General features: G+C 43.3%; 1 protein-coding gene across 1 annotated transcript; it reads right to left on the bottom strand.

Annotated features, from left to right (window-relative positions):
* Positions 1-802: 802 nt before the first annotated feature.
* On the bottom strand, positions 803-17,370 carry LOC119376658 (uncharacterized). The gene is made up of 5 exons (XM_037646413.2): positions 17,192-17,370; positions 13,793-13,953; positions 5,408-5,499; positions 1,915-2,013; positions 803-1,033 (listed from the first exon to the last, which is right to left on the bottom strand). Exons 1-5 carry the CDS (start codon positions 17,315-17,317, stop codon positions 864-866), a joined length of 648 nt encoding a protein of 215 aa, XP_037502341.1. The 5' UTR covers positions 17,318-17,370; the 3' UTR covers positions 803-863.
* Between the last annotated feature and the right edge of the window lie 6,434 nt (positions 17,371-23,804).

Below are 23,804 nucleotides of genomic sequence, written 5' to 3'. Positions count from 1 at the left end.
ACAGACCACGTGGTTGCGCCGAGACGCCAGAGGGAAAAAAATGAAAAAAATGCCGCCGGCGCTGACGTCGCCTCCTCGCACCTCCGCCCTCCCTCCCTCCCCTCACGCCGCGCGCAGCTTTCCGCGCGCTCGCTGCGTTGAGTTGAGAGAGAAAGCTGCGGAATGTGATCTCTATAATTTGGTAACACCACTTAGACTTGACGGATTCGAAAAATTTTTGCGGCATATGGCTCGTGAAGAGTCATACGTCAATAATGGGACTATTCCAATATAACAAAGAAAGGTGTTGCAGGGCCCCTTTAAATGTTCCTATGCTGCTACTTGTCAATCACGTGCATTTAAGTTGACAGGAGGAAAGATAACCTGTCAGCGGTGTTTTTTTTTTACCCACAGCATTTTATGGTCCCAAAATTTGCGAAATATGTTACGTACCACGAAAAAACAAAAATCCAAGCAAACGTGGTAGGGAAGCACTGGATAAACGGGCATTCGCATTCAAGCCCGCAGTTAATGTCCGCAGTAAGTATATGTGGCAACATGGCTGAGGAGTATAGTAAATACACGCATTGTAGGTATCATCTTAAGACAGCCTTTGGGTATCTTGTGCCGATATCATAATACATTTTACAAGGCACGTGGCAGTACCCGCACCTGCTTTACATCATGCGCTGTAGTTGAGTTGTAGTTGAGGCTTTCTTGCGAAAACCCAGGGATACAAAGGCGCGCTAGTGATTCCCATAAAACCATTGTATTTCAAGCATTAGCCATCTCTACTGTATAAACAATAAGAAAACACCTCAAGTCCAGTGTGATGAGTCGCTTTATTGACGTTTATTATCAAGTCACATAAAAAGTGCCCATGCCTAAGTTTTAACATTATCCTGCCTTGAACAGTGACCGTGCTGCGGGCAGAATACCCAGTCGTACGCCCAAAACTTTTCCTTCCCAGCGCAAGCTTCGTAGAAAAAAACGCACACGTATGGAATCTTTTGGAACCTTTGTAGGTAGTCGGTATGCACCCAGACCTGGTGGCCTGAAATATACGAAGGAGCACACGAGCTTTGGGACGCACGAGCATATGAACAAAATGGACATTGTCTAACGATTGGCAAGTGCTTTTACCTTTCTCAGTCGTCACAGCGTTTGCGTGTATACATATGTGCTGATTTTCCGCTCGACAACACAGATAGGGAAATAATTTTGTATCAATCTGTTCCGACATTCGTTAAGCAATGAGACGGGCTAGTTTATGCCTCCCGGTCTTTGCAGAGTCGTTCTCGTTTTATTTGCAAACTTTATTCGCTGTACTGGCAGATTCTATTTGACGGTATGACTACGAAAAGCGCTAGGTAAAACGTGAACTCTCTGTTGGGTGAACTTTTGCCCTGCAGGATCAAACAGCTTTCGAAGCACAACAATAGCTGTGAGTACAGTCAATGGTTGCCGAAATCAGATTAGTCGATGAAGTGTCCCTGCTATTCATGACGCTGAATCGACCAAAGCATGTAAATGTACAGCATCGAATACTGTGGTTAAATGGCCCTAAAAATGTCGAAAACAAGTCCCCAATTTAGGTTTACAATGCGGCACATCTCGCAATAAGCTTCGCTTTTGCCCTCAAACGAAAATAAATGCTTCTAAGCAGTGCTTTTCGCCATGGTGACAACGAAGGCGGTAATCACGATACACAAGAATATCTTCAGTCATTGCAATGTAAATTATGTACAGGAACGTTGAGCCAACATCACTTTTACATTTTTATTTTACTCTCACTAACTCACAATAAAATTTTTATTACCCAATAAATTTTGTTACCTACCTACCTCACTGCTTCAAAATGTGCTAAAAGTTGCATCGATTACTATTTCAAAAAGATATTTGCAAGTCCGATAAAAAAAAAAAGAAATATTTTACCAAGCTCCTCCGATTTCATCAGTATGCATGTTTTCTTGTCCGTGTAAATTACTTGATTATTGCTTGTCATCTGACTGTAGGAGAAAGAAAGACGTGTATCTAGAAAAGAAAACAAAAACAAAGTGTAAAGCATAAGTGAATGATTGCTTAGTGCTAAATTCATTCGCAAGCGACAGCAGCAGGCTCTCACTGCGGGCGGAGAGAATTACATATTAAGACAACGACTCGAGGCTTATTTTATGAATTGGGTAAAACAGGGTGGCCAAGTATGACGAATGACTCACTGTGAAAGCTTTGCAAGCGACGCTCTATGTCAGGGGTATCAAACTCACCTCAACTAGCGGGCCGCAGTCACGAAATTTAGTTCCGCTAGGGCAGGGACAGTGGAGATGGTTGGAGCGGGGGAGGGCGGGGGGTGATTGAAGTGTCACCTAACGTTGCCATTTGGAAGGAAGAACGGCTTTCCTGTGTCTCATATATGGGTCATTCCTGAAGGGGATTTGGCGTCAGGATTCGAGGAACATTGACACCGATTCCCAGAACGATTCAAATCTGAACGCCGATTCCGTATGAGGTGCCGTATAAGGTGCCGTTCCCGATACATGGCCTGTAGGCCTTGTATCAGGAACGTTGTTTAAGTAACGCCTCGCTCGCCATCGGGTTTTTAAGCTTGGCCTCGTACACTTTTGGTCGTCTTAAGACCTACCTCTTTTAAATGGCACTATATGTATTCTTGATTAAGAAAGCAACGGTGTTGCGTGTCGGGTGTCTTTTTAAGGCCCCGGAATTCCAGGATGCTAGAGCAAATTCTGATTTTCCACGTCTGCGTATAGAACTTCGACGCAGTGTACGACTGATCGGGCCAAATTAGTGTCTGCGGCATTGGCATGTAAGTTCACGAGTTCTGTCCTCTCAGGCTGGTGTTCTGAATCGATAGCTTAAATGCAGTTACTTAGGGCCTTTTAACAGAGGAGATGTTTAAGCCTATCATTGGTCCGTGACTGGTGAATCATGAACCAGCACGCGCTCTCTTCGTCCTCTTCTTCCTGACGGCGACGGCGACGGTAAAAACAAGGCGAGAGTGTCCATATAATTGCTATCGCAATAAAAATTCTTAGCGAACAGAAATTCTTGGCGCGGTTGGATTCAAACCCGCGTAACCACGATCCGAATGCGAGCGTTCTAACCGCTCAGCTGTCCAGGCGCGCTAGCAGAGCTTGGCTATGCCAAGCTCTGCTAGCGTAGTATAGTGTTGCAACGGGGTGCGAAAAGGAAGTGAGGGTAAGGAGTAGAGATGTGAGGGTGAGGAGGAGGGAAAGGAGGAGGGGAGAGTAAAACATAGCATAGATAGAATGGGAAAGAGAGAAATAGAGAGAAAGAAAGGCAGAAAGAGAAAGACAGAGAGAGAGAAATAAATAAATACAAATAAACTGAAACAAGGAAGACATAGAAAAAACAGAGAGAAGAGAGAAAAAGAAAGAAAAAAAGAGGAAGAAAGAAAGAGAGAATTAAAGAGAAACAAAGAAGGCCTCCCTGCTCCGCACTTCCTTCAAGCTTGGCACCACTAGTGTAAACCTGCATTAATTTTTTGCAAGCAATATATCTGCAATAACCGTTATTGAAGGGCTATTAAAAAATCGGGGAACTGTGAACACACACGCGAAGCGTGCCCAGCCCTCAGAATTCACAACCCGTTAAAGGTCACGTGCGGTCGTGAAGAGTGTTTCGTTTGTACTGCAACCACATCATGCTGGCGCTGGACAATAGTAGGGTGCCCTTTTCATCTTGCAGCATTCATTGTAGCCGTAGTTTGTGAGAAGCAAAATTTGAGGCACAGTCTTATAAGACAGCAATCGTCACTAAAGAAAAATGGTGGTGCTTGCACTAAGTCGGGCAATGCTTGAAACAGCGAAACTGGAGGATTCTGAAGTCTAATGCTTCTAGGTTGTTTCTAGGCTTTAGCTAGGTTAGTCACGACAGGGATGTCCAAACTCCAGAACCGAGTGTTCACACATCTCATAGATCTGCGGGCACGTCGTCGTCGGCGTAGGGCTTCGATCGCTTCGGGCTCTTCTCGCAGCCGCCATTGCCTTTCCCGTTCCCTAGCATAGCAGCTTCGCACTAGTCGTGCCAAGCCTGATGGAAGAACGCAGCTGGTGGCCCTCTTTGTTTTAGGGGCAAAGCTCCTTAGGTTGTGGGTCGTTCCCTCCTCTGTAGTAGTAGTAGTATGTATGTAGCCAGCTCTAGTTTAATGAATTGCTCACTAGATGGCGTTTCATGTATTTCTTAGAGCTCTAGTTTAATGAATTGCTCACTAGATGGCGTTTCATGTATTTCTTAGAGTTGCTGTTTAAAGATCACAGATGGCGCTTGTATAATGCGAATGGCGCATGTCATTGGATGCCTGCGATCGTAAAAGGCGCTCGCTCTTGGCGCACTTTCTCTTTCGCTCGGAGTTGCCGGATGGAGGCAGACAAGGCGCTCGCTCTTGGCGCGCTTTCTCTTTCGCTCGTCGCCGGATGGAGGCAGACAAGGCGCTCGCTCTTGGCGCGCTTTCTCTTTTTCCCGGGAGCGGACACTTTCCCTGCATTTCACCGATCACAAAGCGGTGATAATGAAGGGACCACGTAAACCAACAGTAGAATAAAAGTTTGATGTTTAATATATACACGGTGTTTCACACTCTTTATATGATGTACTGGGCGAATTTCACGGAATAGTTTCACGGTTTACCGATGATTCCCTCCGGAGCTTCGCCCCACTCATCATCATTCACCCCGTGGATATGCTGTGATTTTTTCTTATAATTTTTTTCTCTCTTTCTTTTGTGTCTTGTATCTATATCTTGTGTCAGTTTATTTCTATTTCTTCCTTTATATTTCTCTCTCTTTGTCGCTCTTTTTATCTTTATTTCCCTTTCTTCCCTTTCTTTCTCTCTGCTTTTTTCTCTCTCTTTATTTCTCTCTTATTCTTACTGAAACATCCCGTATGCCATTCCAATAATTCCGTATGTTTCCGCAAGAATCTTCCGTATGAATTTCGTATGGAATCCTTATACAGATTCCGTATGGAATATGGATTCCGTATGGAAACATATGGAATTATTGAAATGGCATACGGAACGTTTCAGTAGGGATCTTTCTATTTTTTCTATCTCTTTCTCTCTCTGCTTCTTTCTCTCTTTCTCTCTATCTTTCTATTCTATCTTTTATTTCTCTATTTTTTTCTACCTCTTTCTTTCTATAAATTTCTCTCTCTCTTTCTTAGTGAACCAGTGGGGAGTAGTAGGATTTGCCCAATTTCTGTGGCACATACCCGTTCATGATGATAGTTCTCTAATAGGCCGCACACACAATTTGCGGCTAGCTTAAACAGCTTCGCTGTTTAAAAAAATGTTTTAATAAGCTTGTCTGTGCAATAAAGACAGCCGTGGTAACCCTTCATAACAATTGCTCAAAAGACGCCATAAAGCAAGGACAACAGAATCACGTACCTATTCTTTCGTAGTAATGTGTGCTAAGTTCATTGTCATAAACGAAAATGCCGCTTGTCTTTTTCGACCACACGCTATTTCCTCCGTGCTTTCTGTAAAACAAAACCAACAAAGACGCAAATACAAAGATAAATAAATTAAATTAGACAAAAAGGAAAATTGATTCTTCTCGTGCGACGCAGTGTAGTGGGTTATGAGAGCAAAGAAAAAATTGCTTGCATCACTTTCTCAGGAAAAGATATAAATGGATACAATGGCCAATCCCGCACTCCGTTCATGAATTTCATATATTTTGTATCTACACACAGCTGACCGCATGTTACTACTTTTGAGGTAATGAGAACAGTTAGACGAGGCTCGCAGGAAATATCTTTTGATTTCTTAATTTGAATGAAAGTAAGATTGTAACTGTACGCATGAACATGACTGTGGCTAGACACAACTACCACTTGAGGAAAACAGAACCCTGCTCGCATGTCAAATTAGGCGACAAGGAGAGGCAGGGCAGAGGAACCAAAAAAGAGGCTGTTCCTTAGTCTTTGCGTTGGTTGACTTCTCAGACAGCAGTCCCGGAAAGAGCATAATGTGAACCCATCTTGAAGCTCCCGAAAAATAATTGTAGTGCGAATTGGTCATCAGAGAATAAAGAAGGGCAAGTAATCACTCCGTATCTGTCTGGTGCGCGGCTTACACCAGTGACTTAGCGAATATGGCGTTGCGCTGCTAAGCACGAGGTCTCGTGTTCGATTCCCGGCCGCGGCGACCACTAAGTTCGTGTACTTAGGTTTTGAGTGCAGTTAAGAAGACCTCTGAGGTAAATACTAATTCTTAGTCCCCCCACTACGACGTTCTGCGTAATCTAAACTATAGTTTTAGCACGTAAAATTTGAGAATTTAACTATTTGGACATCAGTCAGCAATGTGTAAAAGACGGTGCATGATAAGACGGCAATACCATGGGTGCTCTGCTTTTCGAAACTGTACATGACTCATTGGATATAGGGGACCCAAGCTCAAGGTTGCGGCGCGACGACAGCGCCGCGCCAGCCGCGCTGCGGCTCTGTCGGAAAGCTCTGAACCTTAGGCGCGGCCGACTCATCCCCTTTCACGGTAGCGGTAGCGCACGTGCGCACGCGTTCTTCTCTCGGTGCGGGTAACTGGGGGGCCGTCAGCTGGGTACGTTGAACTGAGAGGCTTGCTGTGCGAAGCTGCGCATTTCCGCGATGGCAGAAGCGACCCCGCGGAAGCGCAAGCGAGGTCCGAAGTATTGCGGTTTAGTGGCCAGCCACAACAGTGCAGACAACACCAAGGCACACGATTCACGTGTTAAACTGTATCGGTTCCCGGGCGTGTCGCACGAGAAATAAAGGCGGCAAGCGTGTATAGCTGACAGCACTGTCTCGCCTTCTATTTTCGCAGTCTGAGTTCATCGCTTTCGTTCGTTCCGACTACCTGAATCGGTAAGTAACGCGGCGCATGCACGCAGCGACTACAGTAATGATTACTCGCTGTCTTCTCGCATTGTTAAAGTCCAGTTACGGTTGTAGGTGAAGCAACTTTGTGTTTTGATTCCCCGTGCTCGTGAGACCTACCCGTCGTTGTTGAACGTTCACATTCACGTTATACCGTTAGCGTTGCGCGGTTGGTTGAATTCAACTGAACTCGGCACATTGTCAGAAGTTCGGCGCCTGCATTTCACGCGTCGAGAAGGCTGCTTTATCACGCCGGAACGGACGTCTGTGCATTTTCAGCAAGCTTTGACATCGTTCTGCAGGTATGCTTTGTTTTTGTCACTTTATTAGGTTGATATATATTTAAGCCGCTAAATATAACTCGCACTTAATACATGCTTTGCAATCGCAACCTTGAAGTAACCACCTTCTGATTTTGTGCGATTTTCTAGCCGCGTTCACGCAACAGGTTTTATACGCCTGTCAAGTCGATATCATAAAAACTGACTGCAAGCATGACGCAAGAGCCGAAAAAACGAGGCGAGCAGTTCATCTTGCTTCACAGTGGTTAAAGCTCAGCTAGCTGCCTCGCGTATTAATCGGCGGGTGATTCTCCAGCGGCACGGAGGACTTGACTCTAACCTTCTCAGGAAGCAGTGCCATGGCCGTATAATCTTTTTTTCGCACGCCGCAAACGTTTGTTCACGAAAGTACACGGCTGCTACTGTGAGCATGCCATATCAAAACAACAATCATATGGTTCGTAGTCCACGCCGCAGAACATCGATAGCGTGTACGGCTTCATTTCGGAGTGCATGTGGACCATTATTCATCTTTAACATGACAGAATGAGACTTACCTCGAGGTATACGTCCTACACGGTGTAATCGCGACTTGGGAAATGCATTTCGCTTTGAGTCGGGCGTCGTTGTCGTCGATCGTCTGCTCTTCACCGTTAACATGATTGACGAGCCTTTCTCATTTTTCGGAAGTGCACGTCAAGCTTGAAAATCCTTTTGAAGCCGCACTGCAAGCGGTACATTGTGAGGCGCCGCAAGTGCACCGCGAGAGCTCTGCACGTGCACAGGAGCGAGCAGTAACGCGGTGGAGAGAAGGGAAAACGCGCGCTGCTTACACCCCAGTTTCTCTTTTTCTGCCAGAGATGGCGCTGCCTGTCAAGAGCAGCAGCGCCGCTAAGCGTTGCTTGGGAAGCCAATGGCACGCTTTACGCCAATTCTATGCTTTCACCGGAGCGAAAATGAGACGCAGCGAAACATTGAAGATATCTACTCAGATGGGTTGGTGATAGCGCCGAGGCTGTTGTGGATGTAAATGTCATATAGAACCTAGCTTCGGCAGTCTTCGAGGTTACAACCTACTCCACATTGCTCACCGCGTTCCAACGCTTTCGTCCATGTACGATTGAATAGGTTCAAGATTTGCCCAGATATCGGTCAACAGACTCTTATATATTGCCATTGTGATGTAGCTGGCACATGCAGCGGCAGAAGAGTTGATGAGGAGGAAAGGAAGGAAAGACAGGAAGGTCAACCAGACGCGTGTCCTGTTTGTTATCCTACGGCGGGGGAACGCTTGCGGCCTGAATGTCCAACGAGACTGAATGTTCAATAGTGGACATACAGTCTCGTTGGACATTCCGTCTCGGTTGGACATTGAGTCTCGTTGGACATACAGTCCCGTTAGATATTCTGTCCCGGTCGCAAATTTCGCTGTTCCGTTTTCGTTTCACACAACGCAGTATTTGCTGTGAAAATTTTGCGCATGTGCCCTTACATTTGCAACGTGCGTGAAAGTTCGGTTCGTCATGGTAGGACGTGGCGCTGAGACTGTGTATTACGTACGACGCGTAATACTGCTCGATACCTAGTCTTGTACAAGTATATATACATATATATATATATATATATATATATATATATATATATATATATATATATATAAAGAGAGAGAGAGAGAGAGAGCGTGAAAAGACATAAGGGAATAAAATAAGGATACAAGGAATTAGACGCCGAAAGAAATATTTAAAAAATAAGAAAACATATTTTACAAACTCCATTTTGCACCCATTATCTCGTGTTCTTATAACTTGATGCCTTTTCAACAAATCGAGTTGATAGTTTGCGCTTTTCATGTCTTTGTTATGTGTGTCCTCCCTAAAAATATGTACCTGTAACTTTAGCACAGTTTAACAATTATGCAAAACCAACTAGCCAGGTACTTCACCTTGTTGAGTAATCGATTAGCTTTCAGTTTTTCAATAATAACAATATCTGGGATTTAACGTCCCAAAACCGCGATATGATTATGAGAGACGCCGTAGTGGAGGACTGCGGAAATTTCGACCACCTGTTCTTTAACGTGCACCTAAATCCAAGTACACGGGCCTCAAACATTTTCGCCTCCATCGAAATTGCAGCCGCCGCGGCCGGGATTCGATCCCGCGACCGTGGGTCAGCAGTCGAGCGCCATAACCAGTAGACCGCCGTGGCGGGGCAGCGTTCACGTAGTCGGTTAGTTGTTTTGATAAAAGTAATTACAATCGCTGACGTTCTTTCAGTGGAATGCGTACGAGTCTGTTCGCGACTCAGTTTTTTTTTTCGCTTGAGTTTCACAGCACTAATATTGACGTCATTGGAAGAGTAATAGAAAAGGTCATGTTCATGCCGGTTCTGAAAAGCCCTCAAGTGATTTTAAACAACATAAAAACGGTTTTATTGTCGCCAACGATTACCTGTATGCTATGTGTTGTAATGAAAAAATATTCACGCAAAGCACTTTGCAAAACGCGAGCAAGTTTGGTTACTTCGGCATTAAGCTCAGAAAAAATGAGCAGTTCACAGCCGATGGCCTGATGCTCTGTTGACTGGCCCGGTGCAGCGAACCTTTTGGTTACCGCTCGTTGCACGTCACTCTAATGTGGTGTGACGTCACTAAAAGTTTCGTTACGCTTCCTACCCTACTGAAACGTTCCGTATGCCATTCCAAAAATTCCATATGTTTCCATACGGAATACATAAACTTTCCGTATATTTTCCATATATTTCTGTAAGATTCTTACGGAAACATACGGAATTATTGGAATGGCATACAGAACGTTTCAGTAGGGTACACAGTGACGTCATTGTTAGTCGCGCTAGCGATGGGTTTCGATCACGAGAATGAGCATTTATACAGATTTTGGAAGTGAATTAAAATATATTCTAAACGTTTGCTGCGTGCGGGAGTAGCGAGGGCTGTTCGCCGAGTAGAGGACGTCACGCCGAGGTGACGTGTGGCCGCATCGCGACCATCCTCCCTTCGCGGGGCTAGGATAGTCGTCCACCGGATAAACAAATGAAGTATTTTAACTAACTAACTAACTAACTAACTAACTAACTAACTAACTAACTAACTAACTAACTAACTAACTAACTAACTAACTAACTAACTAACTAACTAACTAACTAACTAACTAACTAACTAACTAACTAACTAACTAACTAACTAAGACTTCGTGCTGGGCGTCCTTGCTTACAGAGACAGCCTACAGCAGGCTTTTTATAGCCTCAAAATTTGGTGACACCACCTCTTTAACGGCCTAGCCTTTCCTAGACCAGCCTGCGGTTCTCTTCTAGCCGAAATGCCATGGCATGTTTTCATCAAGGTAGTCCAAACTAAAACTGATATCCCACACTGCAGCATGCTTCATAATCATTTCGTGGTTCTGGCCCGTAAAACCCAATAATTGAATTTTAAAGGAAAATGTCCTCCCTAGCTTCTTCGACCCACATTCTTTATTAGGAAAGAAGAATTGTTCGAGGGGCTCGTAGAAAGCCAACAATCAAGCCAAGGTACGTTATTTGTCGTTGTTTTTCAACTGTAGTGTAATGAATATGATCTAAACTGGAAGAACTTAAATGGCACGAAAAAGCACTTTCATTCGGTGGGATTTGAACCCACAACTTTCACATTACGCGTCTGATGCTCTAACAATTAAGCTACGACGGAGGGCGCTCCCTCGTCCACTTTGTTGGGTATTTATGTGAGTTTGATCCCTGGGAGTGTTAGGCAGCGCAAATCGTCACCGTAATTATAAGGTTGCGGGTTCGGATCCCACCGACGGAAAGGGTGCTTTTTCGTCCACTTGAATTCCTTTCAATATGGGTTATAATTATTACATTGCAGTTAAAATAAAGCAACAAATAATGTCCCCCGTGTTTTATTTGGCTTAATTGGCTGTTGGTTTTCTAACAAATAAGCGAGCTCCCCGAACAATTCATGTTTCACACTTTCAGGGACTAAACGCACATAGATATCGCACAATGTGGGCGAGGGAGCGCCCTCTCTCGTAATCCTTTAAGGGGTTGTGATGTCCGATTTATGACAAAGATAAACAGGAACAGCAAAATATGCAAACAAACAAAATAAAGCAATAAATTAACATGTTCAACATACATACGAAAACTAAAAATAGAAAATAGAAATAAAAACAACAAAAGTTGAAATTATGATAAATGCAGTAAAGCGAATACGGAAACGAAAATACGAAGCCCGACGCCACAGACAGTCAATATTTGCACAACACACAAAAAAAACGCCAGGCCTGCGCTGAAACCGCAGCACAGTCACAGCGAAAGCTGGAAGAGCGGCGTTTCTAGAGCCCGTTAAGCTCTCTTGGGGCTACAATACAAGTACACTAGGAAGGTACCCACTACGCCATAAATCACAATTTTTGTGAAGTTGGGAACCACCTACTAAGCCATTATTCGTCATTCTGCGGAGAAGCGAGCCACGAGCTACACGTCTGTAAGGCATTATGTGCACTTTGTTGACGCGACGACTGATGACGATGAAGAATTATGGCTCAGCCCTTTGTAATGGGTTGGAATCTTTAAAAGGCTCACCAGTTATGTAATTTGCATTGGGTGACGCCCGGTCACTATTTCCCTCTCCCGTCATGCTGTATAACATACGTTGACGTGGGAGAGAGACGGGGGGGGGGGGGGGTGGCGAATAACTTTACTGAGACCCCGAGGAAATGGATCATGCGCTTATGGGCTTCCTTGGCAACCAATACAAGTGCACTTGCGAGGAACCCACTACGCTATAAGTCATTGTAGTTTTTGAGAAGTAGGGCAGCAGGCACTGTGCCATTTTTCGTCATTCTACGGAGAGCGTTGGTACCTGCTAAACGCATGTAAGGCATTATACGCACTTTGTTGATGCTGTGCCTGATGACGTTGAAAAATTATGGCAGAGGCCTTTGTAAGCGTAATTTTTGGGAAGTTGGGAAGCACCCAGCACGACACTTTCCTTGTTCTGCGGAGAAGCGAGGTACCATATGTAAGCGATTATGTGCAGTTTGTTGATGCGGCGGTTGATGACGATGAATAATATGGTTGCGCCCTTTGTAATGGGTTGGAAGCTTTAAGCGACCCACTAGTTACGTAATGCATATTGTGTGACGTCCGGTCGTTATTTAACTGTCCCACCACGCTTTATAACACACTTAACCAGAGAAACGTAGAGCGAGCGAGAGAGAGAATTGACTTTATTGAGACCCTGAGGAAATGGATCATGGGAGCCTTATGGGCTTCCTTGGCAACCAACAGAAGTGGACTTGCGAGGAACCCACTACGCTATAAATCATTGTAATTTTTGAGAAGTAGGGCAGGTAGGCACTGTGCCATTTTTCGTCATTCTACAGACAGCCGTGGTACCTGCTAACGCATGTAAGGCATTATGCGCACTTTGTTGATGCTGTGCGTGATGACGATGAAGAATTATGGAAGAGCTCTTTGTAATGGGTTGGAAGCATTCAACAACCTACTCGTTGCGCAATTGGCATTGTGTGACGCCTGGTTACAGAATTCGCGTTGTGCGACGCTTGGTGCTTATTCTACTCTTTTACCACGCTATATTGCATATGCTAATGTGGTTCCTTCCCGACATGAAGCCTGTATAGGACCTTTTTGCAAAGCAGTTTCAAGCACCGGCATGGCTCAGAGGTTGAATACTGGGCTCCCACGCAGAGGGCCCAGGTTCGAACCTCGTTCCATCCTGGAATTTTTTTCTTATTTAGTTTTTTTTCTTATTTCGAGCGATACTGGTTACGGACACCGGCGGCGGCGGCGGCGGCGGCGGCGGCGGCGGCGGCGGCAGCGGCGGCGGCGGCGGCGGCGGCGGCGGACAACTACGGCACCAAAAACGGCCGGTGAAATGATCTCATAACAGCTTTCGCTGTAAAATGCGATCTTGCGTTAAGCTATCTAACCTAATGAATCAGTTGTCTGAGAAATTTCAAACTAGGGTGCGTTTATCTCTTCTAAATTGGACATTCCGTCTCGTTGGACATTCCGTCTCGGTTGTAGATTCAGTCTCGTTGGACATTCAGTCTCGCCTGTCACGTGACCCATTGGACATTCCGTATCGTTGGACATTAAGGCTCTGAATCCGGGGGAAGGGGATTAAGGGATGAAGTGAAAGAAAGAAGTGGCCATCATGCCTAAAATACGCGCTAAATTAGACACCAATGCTACGTCCCTCACACGTCCAAAAAAATGGCACTCGTATCTTGACGTTTTGGGAGGAGTTTGTACATTGGTTTTGCAAATAACAGTTATGGCAATCCGATACGATAGGCCTGAAGTCCTGTAACTGTCAGTATATCATCACAAGACAGCTTAAGAATAAACAATGAGCACACACGATCTGCACGAACCACGTGTAACACGGTAACTAACTACTTAACAGGACGTCATGTTATTGCAATTAGATTTTGTAAGGAAAATAATGGCTGTGCATTCAATGAACTGACCAAAGAGGCACGCTCTTAATATTGATGTTGAAAACAATTACTTCATAATGAGCAGTGATTTGATTAGGTGCTGCTACTGGTAGCTCGCTCGCATGTGAAAATATCATACTGACTCACAGTGATGTGTCGTTTTCATTGTAGTGATACAACACAGTTCTCTTCCATTTGTCATTGTAGACAGGGTTGGACTTTGTGGTGCACAAGCACTTCAGCGTTTTGTTAAGCCCACCATTTGAGTAAAACATCAAATGGTACCGCAGATCGGGGTGTGCAATTAACTGAAATAGAGTAAAAAAAGAACAATCAGCTGAATAACTATGTGTATTTTGTGTTTCGTACAATGAGTAATTATTGCTCCCTATAGGAAACTCCCTGCGTTTGTTGCCAATAAATTATTTCAGAAAATGATGCAACTCATTTTGATAGCGGAAATCTTGTCCTTGCTACGGGTAGCAGTCTCGCTTCATAATTGGCACATTGCTGAGGAAGGCTTTTCATAGCCTGCAAATGAACAGTGCGGCATACCGATGATTCAGCGCGACCACGTGGAGCGGCAATGGTATGCACAGTGCTCCTATATTTGGGATTTTCTTTAGTCACGTCACACATATAGAAAATATATGATCAAATAGTTCTATAAACACTTTATCGTCTAATAGCTCGTGCGACAGTGACCTTGACCGCACCCGAGTACATTGTACGTTGTTTGTTACCACGCTCATCACATATTGTCTTCTCCACACCCGCTATCGTCGGCGGTCAACCTGCTGCGCCACAAGTATCATATATATATATATATATATATATATATAAAATTGCCCAAGTGTGTTTTTCCAGTATGCACTGTCGACAAGGCGAGCAAGAACGGCTCGGCGCACGTCTTTAGGGCAATGCTCCAGAAGCGGAACTTGCGAACACCTATTAACTAAGTATTACTCTATCTTGTCACTGAACTTCTATAACATTTTATTCGTGCGGTGCCTACAAGTGTGGGTCGACCACGCTAGCACATTTCACATGCACTCTGGCAAGCTGACATCTTAGAAATGACAGCACTGTTGTCGCGGTTTTAAACGTGGCAATGCTCTCGTGACTGTAAGGTCACCGTCAAATGCCTCGGTGAAATAAGGAACCTTCATGTTCTTCTCTTATAAGGCAAAGTCCTTTGAAGGGCCCCGAAGCTGTGGAAAAACGAATTATCAAGCACAGCCTGTCATCTTGAGTGAAGTAACTTCCATCCTATGGCTCGGCACAGTTAGATATTGCATGTTTTACTAGTTCAGAAAAGAATAGTTCAGTGTTGTTCGTTAAAGAAGCACTGTGTATGATCACTGTTGGCTTAGATGACATGGCACAACACACGATCCTATTTAACGTTCCTTATCAAAAATTAGTCGGGCTATTCCAACTGGCTACTTAAACTTTTTTAAAACCCTTATGCATTTAATATTTTATTCTGCATTCTTTGATCGTATTCCAAGAGAACACGTTTGGACAAATGCCTCTGTTAACACAAACGCCTAGCACAATACCTCTGTTATGGCCTGTTTTTGGTATATGTGGATAGGTAGAATACATTCAGAATCGACTGTTTCCCCACTAGCAGCCTTACAATTCAGGAACGCTGCCTGATACCTCTCTGTTATGGTTTTTGATCATACACCTATGTCATATCGCGACATTTTTAATAAACTAGGCCTTTCATTGTTATTGAGGTCAAGTCCACGTATATTGAAGTCAAGTCAGCGACGCCTTAATCTTTTGTCTTATGCTATTTCAAGTGGTGTGTCATTGTCAGCAGTGTGTGTCAGCAGTGTGTTGTACTTATGATGCTACTCTACAAGATTACGTTATTGACATCGTACCTCCTCGTTATATTTTTTTCGGTGTAGGTTACTAATTGGTACTCTTTTAAAATGCCTGGAGACATACGGCTGTACATATCCATGCAATATGTGATTGCGGTTTCCTTGGTCGTGCAATGTTCTGATCATCTGTAATTTCCTTGCTGGCTTATGCGCGGGTATTCAAGTCATATGTGGCTTTTGGAGGCCTGTACTTTGTAACTGCTACTTTGTTTGGTGATCAATGAACTCTCCTCTTCTAAATTTCAATCATTTGCGCCTTGCAAAAGCGCACACTGAGCGAGCGAAAGGACGAAGTTGGTACTTGGCTACGAAATGACCAGAACTCCGTCACACCTACATGTATTGCAGCGTAGTGCGCTTCTCGCTGGCGTTGCACGCACGCGAACTGGGCTTTAAAAAAAGAAAAAAAGAGGAAAAGAACTGGAACAGTAAGAAACAATGCGAAGCTTCCACTAGTGGCGCAAGGCTGAAAAAAATCAGCGGAGCTAGTGTTCGACCTAGCTAAGTTTTGCTAGTATTGCCAAGATTTTGCTGAGAGGCTGTCTTTGCTACTAGCACTAAGTATGCCTAGACTTGGCTAGACATGTCACGTGGCTGCCTGTTACGAGATGTCGTGATTTTAGTCACGTGACTCGCTGATACGTGGTTTATGGCAGGAACATGTCACGCGGCTAGCTATTACGCGATGTTGCGTGTTTTTAGTCACGTGACTAAAGCTTACGTGATGTGCTTCTTTGTATTCTCTCGCTCCGTAGTGTGTGTATGTTTTTGTCTTTCTCGCCCCTTCTATCTTTCTGCTTCTTGCCCTTCTTTCTTTCTCTCTCTATTTATCGCTTCCTTTTTCTTTCTATCTCTTTCTCTCTCTTCATATCTGTCTCTATCTTACTTTCTCTTTCTGTCCCTTTTTCCTTTTCTTTCTCTCATTCTCTTTCTGTCTATGCTATGCTTTACTCTCTCCCCTCCTTCGTTCTCTCCTCACTTCCCTTTCCCGACACCTTGCTATACTGTGCTACGCAAGTCTATGATGGCATTAGCTCTGCTAGCGTGCCTGGATAGACGAGTGGCTAGGACGCTCGCCTGTGGATCCTGGGTACACGGATTCGAATCCCGCCACTCCATCAGTAACTTATCTTGTTCTCTTTCTTTATATCTTTCTTTCGGTCTCTCTGATCCTTTCGTTCTCTCTCTGTACTCGATCTCTCCTCTCACCCATCAGGGTTATTATAGGCCACGCCGGGGAAATCTGCGCACGTGTTGTGGGAGCGAAGCAGAAGATGAAGAGGAGGACGAGGAGATCGCGTACCGGTTCATGATGATGATAATTACCGTTCGCACTACCCGGCTCAACGAAAAGCTTAAAGAGCTCCGCATTTAAGATCTCCACTTTTAACCTTGGTGCCTAAGTTCTCTTGCTGAACTACTGTGATTTAGCTGAACTGTGATTTAGGACAGGTCCTTATTTTATCGTTGCATGCGACAATACAGCAGATGGTAAACGACACCTTTGACAAACTAAGGAAATAGCCGCATGGTGCCTTATTTCACAGAACCGTCAAGAAGCAAACTATTTCAGATATGAAAATACGAAATGTTGCTTGCCAAGGTTGAATTACTGTCCACACATTTAAGGCGCGCTATTTGTACGTACCTTCCACGCATCAGGGTTGTCTCCGAGACGTTTCGCAATAAAGTTTGGGTCGCAGAGTGGTTTCTTATTAAAAATAGATAATCCGCCAAAAGCACACATCAGAAGAAGAGCTAGTATCCCCAGCATTACTTGACTTGCGCTTGCAAATACTGAAGCTAGCCAAACACTGAGGTTCAATATAAGATGTACACTCGTTTTTCCCAAGCCTCGAATATTGTTTTAGAAAGGTTGTAGGGAAGTCCATAAACTGAGTTCCTCGCCTTTTAGCTCTTCGCGACGAAAACGTCACATGGTTGTTGACCTTCGCATTTCTTAACTTGCATTTGTTCGAGTTCACTCATGTTATTTCCAGGATAACCAGCCATCTGGAATATTAAAGACTTTTGTGAAATAGAGACAACGCTACAGCCAGCATAGTTGACTGCAGAATTTTTAAATGCGAAGCATTTCTTAGCGAACTTCTGCGACTTTGAGCGTATCTATCTATCTATCTATCTATCTATCTATCTATCTATCTATCTATCTATCTATCTATCTATCTATCTATCTATCTATCTATCTATCTATCTATCTATCTATCTATCTATCTATCTATCTATCTATCTATCTATCTATCTATCTATCTATCTATCTATCTATCTATCTATCTATCTATCTATCTATCTATCTATCTATCTATCTATCTATCTATCTATCTATCTATCTAGCCGCCTACGACTTTGTGCTCTCCTGGCCGTTTCGTTAATCGGATGTATACCAAAATTGGTGTGTCATAACATGGCCTTATTACGAACATAAATGGCAGGTCATATTATGAAAATCATGACACGCATGTCATGAACAGCACGATTTACATTCCACGGCCTTTGGGCTCCCTGGCCGTTCCGTTAATCGGATGTATACCAAAATTGGTGTGTCATAACATGGCCTTATTACGAACATAAATGGCAGGTCATATCATGAAAATCATGACACGCATATCATGAACAGCACGATTTACATTCCACGGCCTTTGGGCTCCCTGGCCGTTTTAATCGGATGTATACCAAAATTGGTGTGTCATAACATGGCCTTATTACGAACATAAATGGCAGGTCATATCATGAAAATCATGACACGCATGTCATGAACAGCACGATTTACATTCCACGGCCTTTGGGCTCCCTGGCCGTTCCGTTAATCGGATGTATACCAAAATTGGTGTGTCATAACATGGCCTTATCACGAGCATAAATGACAGGTCATATCATGAAAATCATGACATGCATGTCATGAACAGCATGATTTACATTCCACGGCCTTTGGGCTCTTGCGGCCGTTCCGTTAATTTCATATATACCAAAATTGGTACGGCGTGACAAGAGTTCATGACGAACATAATGACAGGTCCTAACATGCAAATCATGACGCGCAAGTCATGTGCAGCATGATTTACATGACATGGTCTCGGGGCGCTCGCGGCCGTTTAAATGAAGGGATACATACGAAAACTGGTATGACGAGACATTTCTGTATGACGAACATAACTGACACGTGGTAACATGAAAATCATGATATGCATGTCATGTATGACATGATTTACATGCCACGCTCATGGCGCACTCGCAGCCGTTTCGCTAGATTGATATACACCAAAACTGGTATTGTGCGATGTGACTTTATGAAGAACATAAATAACAGGTGGTAGCACGAAAACCATGACATCCATGACATGTATGTCATGATTTACATGCCACGCTCATGATGCATTCGCGTCCGTTTCGCTTGCGTGATATACACCAAAATTGGTGTTACGCGACACGACTGTATGGCGAACGTAAGTGAGTCGTGGTAACATAAAAATCATGACATGCAAGTCATGTACGACCTGATTTACATGCCACGCTCATGATGCGCTAGCGGCAGTTTCAGTAGATTGATATACACCAAAATTGGTATTGCGCGATGTGACTGTATGAAGAACATGAATAACAGGTGGTAACATGAAAACTATGACATGTATGCCATGTATGTCATGACTTACATGCCACGCTCATGGTGCATTCGCGCCCGTTTCGATAGCTTGATATACACCAAAACTGGTATTGCGCGATGTGACTGTATGATGAACATTAGTGATAGGTGGTAATATGAAAAACCATAATATTCATGTCATGTATGGCATGATTTACATGCTCTACTCATGGTGCACTCGCGGCCATTTCGCTCCTTTGATATACACCAAAATTGGTATTGCGCGATGTGACTGCATGACGAACATAAATGAGAGGTCTTAACATGCGAATCATGTTATGCATGTCATGTATGGTACGATTTACATGCCACTGTCGTGGTGCGCTTCCGGCCGTTTTGTTAACGTGATATATACCAAAATTGGTATGGCATGACACGAGTGCGTGATGAACATAAACGACAGGTCATGCATTTATATACCAGAATATGCGTTTCATTGGTATGGTGTACACTAGATTGTGCATGCATGCGTGCATGGCAAACATGCGATATATGGTGGACCAGATGCCATGGCATGAATGATTTCATTTGGCTCAAAGGCAAACAAGGCGATGTATGCAGCTCTTTGCTGGCTGCTTCGCATTACATCGATTCCCACAGTGCGTGGGATCTGCCGAATTTTTCTACATTTGCGATCATCATCACCATCTTCAGCATATTTTTATGTCCTCTGCAGGACTATGGCCTCTCCCGATAATCGCTTTACGCTTCCTTGCGCGAGCTGATTACATTTTATTTATTTATTTATTTTTTTATTTGCAGATACTGCAATCCCACATGAGGGATTATAGCAGGGTGGGAAGTACAATCACAAGTATTGCAAGGTAAAGAACAAAAATACGGAAGCAAAGTAGAGTTCTCGGAATTACAAAAAAAGGAAAAACTGATATACAATATTCACGAATACATGAACAACCATGGCGACAAAATACAATTCAAAATGTACAGGATAATAAATATACCAGAAACAGAGTCAGATACGCAAGTATTGGAAAAACACGGGTGTTAATTCTACACAATTTCAAAAAATATATATACGCATATATATACACATATACATACACATACACATACACGCACACATATATTATGCAGTTAGACACGAGGCAAACATTTCAAGTGATGGCTGTAAAACAACGTCATTAGTTAGGTTGTTCCATTCTCTGACTGTTCTCGGGAAAAATGAATACGTGAAACAATTATTACGTGTTTGAAAGGGCGTAATAGAGAGATTATGTCGATGCCTTGTCGGATACCCAGAGGAGAAAGACGATAATTTGCTAGCGTCTATCTTATAGTGCTTCTTAATTAGCTGATATAAAAATTTGAGACGAGAAATTCGGTTTCTTTCAGTTATTGGTGGAAGATTAGCTCCCGCTAGCAGTGTACTAACAGATGTGCGACCATAACTGTTGTATATAAAACGGGCTGCCTTTCTTTGTATTTTTTCAATCTTGTTTTTATTAGTCAACGTAAAAGGATCCCATATAACGGCTGCATAATCTAGAATGGGCAGAACTGTTGATTTGTACGCCAGCAAGTGCACAGTAGGAGTGGAGTGCTTCAGAGCTCTCCTAAGAAATGAAAGTCTTGCGTTAGCACAAGCTGCAACATAATCGATATGCTTATTCCACGTGAGGTTGTTGGTAATGTAAACCCCTAGATACATGTAGTACTGCACCTCAGCAAGGAATATATTGTTAAAGCAATATTGGAACAAGAGGGGCTCTTTTTTGTGTGAAATGCGCATAAATACGGTTTTTTCAAAGTTTATGGGCATCTGCCAAGTGTCGCACCAAGATCTAACTTTTTGCAATGCGGCATTTAACTTTATTTGGTCATTAGAGTTTTCTACCTGGAAGTAAATAACGCAGTCATCTGCATAGAGTTTTATGTTGACGGGTATGTAATTTACAATGTCATTGATATATAAAAGAAAAATAAGCGGTCCAAGTACCGATTCCTGGGGGACGCCATATTCCACAGACACCCTCACAGAGCATTTATCTTTAAATACAACGAATTGCTTCCGGCTATGAAGGTAAGATAAAATCCATTTAGTTAACTGCTTGTTTTTCAGCATGTTGTCTAGTTTGAAAATTAATTTTTTGTGAGAAACCTTATCAAATGCCTTTGAAAAATGCATAAAAAATGCGTCAGTTTGCACACCTTTATTAAAGGGACCGACAACTGCCCAGAATATGAAATGAGTTGGCTCCACTGATGTAAAGACATTCCGTTGCACTGACTCAAACCAAGCCTGTTTTTTTCGTGAGAGATTGATTTATACTTTTATTTCTTAAATGAAAGTCGCGAAAAATGACATGTGGCGCCTCTGGCGGCCAAAACATGAATGATCCGATGAAGACGGCCACGTGACCATTGATTGCTGTAAGCGGTCGACGATTTTTTTGTTAGTATTGAAATATTATTCGTTTCTTTATATGAAAAGGTATTACTCCATAATAATGTAACTATAGGCCTGCGTTAGTAGTATGCATTAAAGTGGCGCTGCCTTCGCGTGACGTAATGATCCCATGCTCGTCAGCGCGTCTTGAGCAGCTTTTCAGCGTGCTCATGCAACCGTGCACGCAGTTTCCAGGTCGCTAAAATTTTGGAGCGACATAGTTTTGCTACCTACACTCCGTCTCAGAAATTACGCGCGCTGCTACTCGGTGCGGCCGTGCATATGCAGTGACGTTTTCGATTACTTGGCTTGGCTCGTGTATCGCGAGAGTAACGACGCCGGCACAAGCCATCCATGACACAGGCGCAGGCAACCTTGGGCGCAGGCGCACACAACGCTGTACAAATACCGGGAAGGTGTATAAAGCCACACATCTCATTGCAACAGCTTGCTATTTTCAAAAATGGTTGGAAAGCTCAAAATAAAGGTGGTTAAGCATAGTTACAGTAACTCCTGCGACAGCAGAACAACGACAGCTTTCACAAGGGCTAGCAGCATCGCTATCAATTCTCAGCGTTGCTGGAGCAAGCCTCCATGCGTGTTTGGAGCCTTTCAGATCGAAAAATACTGCTTATAAAATAACTACGTGCTTTTCGGATAAACCACTGCACCTACAAACGCTACGAAGGGTGAGCTTCCTGTTGCGCTGTAAAAAACTGGTCGAGAAAAATCAGTTGTCGGTCCCTTTAATTGCCAATGCAAAATCGTGAACGGTCTGAACTAATTGGGTACAAGCAGAATAACCTTTCCTGAATCCATGTTGATACTCAGATAGGGCATTATGAGCAGTTAGAAATTCCGAAATATGATTATGAACTATATTCTCGAGCAACTTAGAAACTGTTGACAATAGTGATATTGGCCTATAATTGCTAATTTTTCTATTTTTCCCTTTCTGTGAAGTGGTTTCACTTTGGCTGTCCTCCAATCGATTGGCACCTGTCCTTTTTTCAGCAATTTTGTAAAAAGAATGCAAATATATTTGGCAACCCATACGGCGTACCTTTTGAGAAAGGCATTGGGTATTTTGTCAGCACCACCAGATTTTTTTACATCAAGTTTCAAGAGCATGTTGAAAATTCCCTGTTCACTTACGGCAATGTCAGGCATCGGCGGTAATGGTGACAAAAAATAGGCAATTTCCCATCATCATTAGTAAAGCAGGACTGAAACTGCTTATTGAATGCATTAGCATTTTTGTGGCATCAGTAATTTGGATACCATTAATGGTAAAAGCATCCACATCAGTAGAGAATGGGGAAATTGCTTGCCAAAACTTCTGTGGCGAACTAGTAATGAAACTAGGTAATGAAACTGAAAAATATTTGTCTTTGTCAGCTACCACTTGTGTTTTAACTTTGTGAGACAAATCTGAAATTTTCGATTCTAGGCTCACGCAGTCGCCTGCAGAACGAGGTTTTTTTCTTTAACCTCTTTAATTTTCTCTGCAAATCTATAGTAGAACGACTTATCCAAGCATTCACGTGTTTGTTTTTCTCGCGTATCAATGGCACAAATTGCTCAATGCATCCATGTACAAGTTTCGTAAAAGAAGCCCAAAGATTGCGAACATTCGCACCACTGCAAGAGAAATTTTCTAGATGAAACGAAAGCACGTCTATTGTAGCTTCGTCATCGGCTCTGGAAAAGTTTCGAAAATGCGAAGCTTCGTCAGCTTTGTCGACTTTAACATTTGTGAGGCTAAGAAAGACTGACTGATGATCGGAAATTCCTGCAATGATTTGAGATGTGGCATTCTCGAAAGTGCTACCGCTTACGAAGAGAAGATCGAGTAGAGACTTACTGCTATCCTGAATTCTTGTAAAGCCTTCAACAACTTGAGTAAGGCCAAAGGCAAAAGCAATATCAAGCATTGCCTCTCGTACCTTGTCATTACGAATTTCGGGGGACATTGTTAGCCAGTCAACATCAGGCAAATTGAAATCACCAGATTGATTATCCGATCATCAGGTTTGACATGGTTACATAAATACTCTTTCAACACATCCATGGTAGAAGCATCAGAGTTAGGGGGTCTGTACATGGCACCAACAATATACCTAAGGCCGCCACAATGGGCTTTGCAGAATAAACACTCAATGTTGGCAACAACAGACATCAACGATACGTTAA

The sequence above is a fragment of the Rhipicephalus sanguineus genome, unplaced genomic scaffold, assembly GCF_013339695.2.
Source record: "Rhipicephalus sanguineus isolate Rsan-2018 unplaced genomic scaffold, BIME_Rsan_1.4 Seq1800, whole genome shotgun sequence".
Lineage (NCBI taxonomy): Eukaryota > Metazoa > Arthropoda > Arachnida > Ixodida > Ixodidae > Rhipicephalus > Rhipicephalus sanguineus.
The sequence above is the reverse complement of the archived record's forward strand: the minus strand, read 5'-3'. Positions and strand labels throughout refer to the sequence as shown.

Bases quoted from the DNA above. Each gene is read 5' to 3' on its own strand.
- LOC119376658 (XM_037646413.2), bottom strand. From the start codon at position 17,317: ATGCTGGGGATACTAGCTCTTCTTCTGATGTGTGCTTTTGGCGGATTA. The intron at 13,954-17,191 runs GTACGTACAAAT...ACTCTATTTCAG, and splicing joins ACAACCCTGATGCGTGGAAG to TTAATTGCACACCCCGATCT. The intron at 2,014-5,407 runs GTACGTGATTCT...TTTCTTTTCTAG, and splicing joins ACATTACTACGAAAGAATAG to ATACACGTCTTTCTTTCTCC.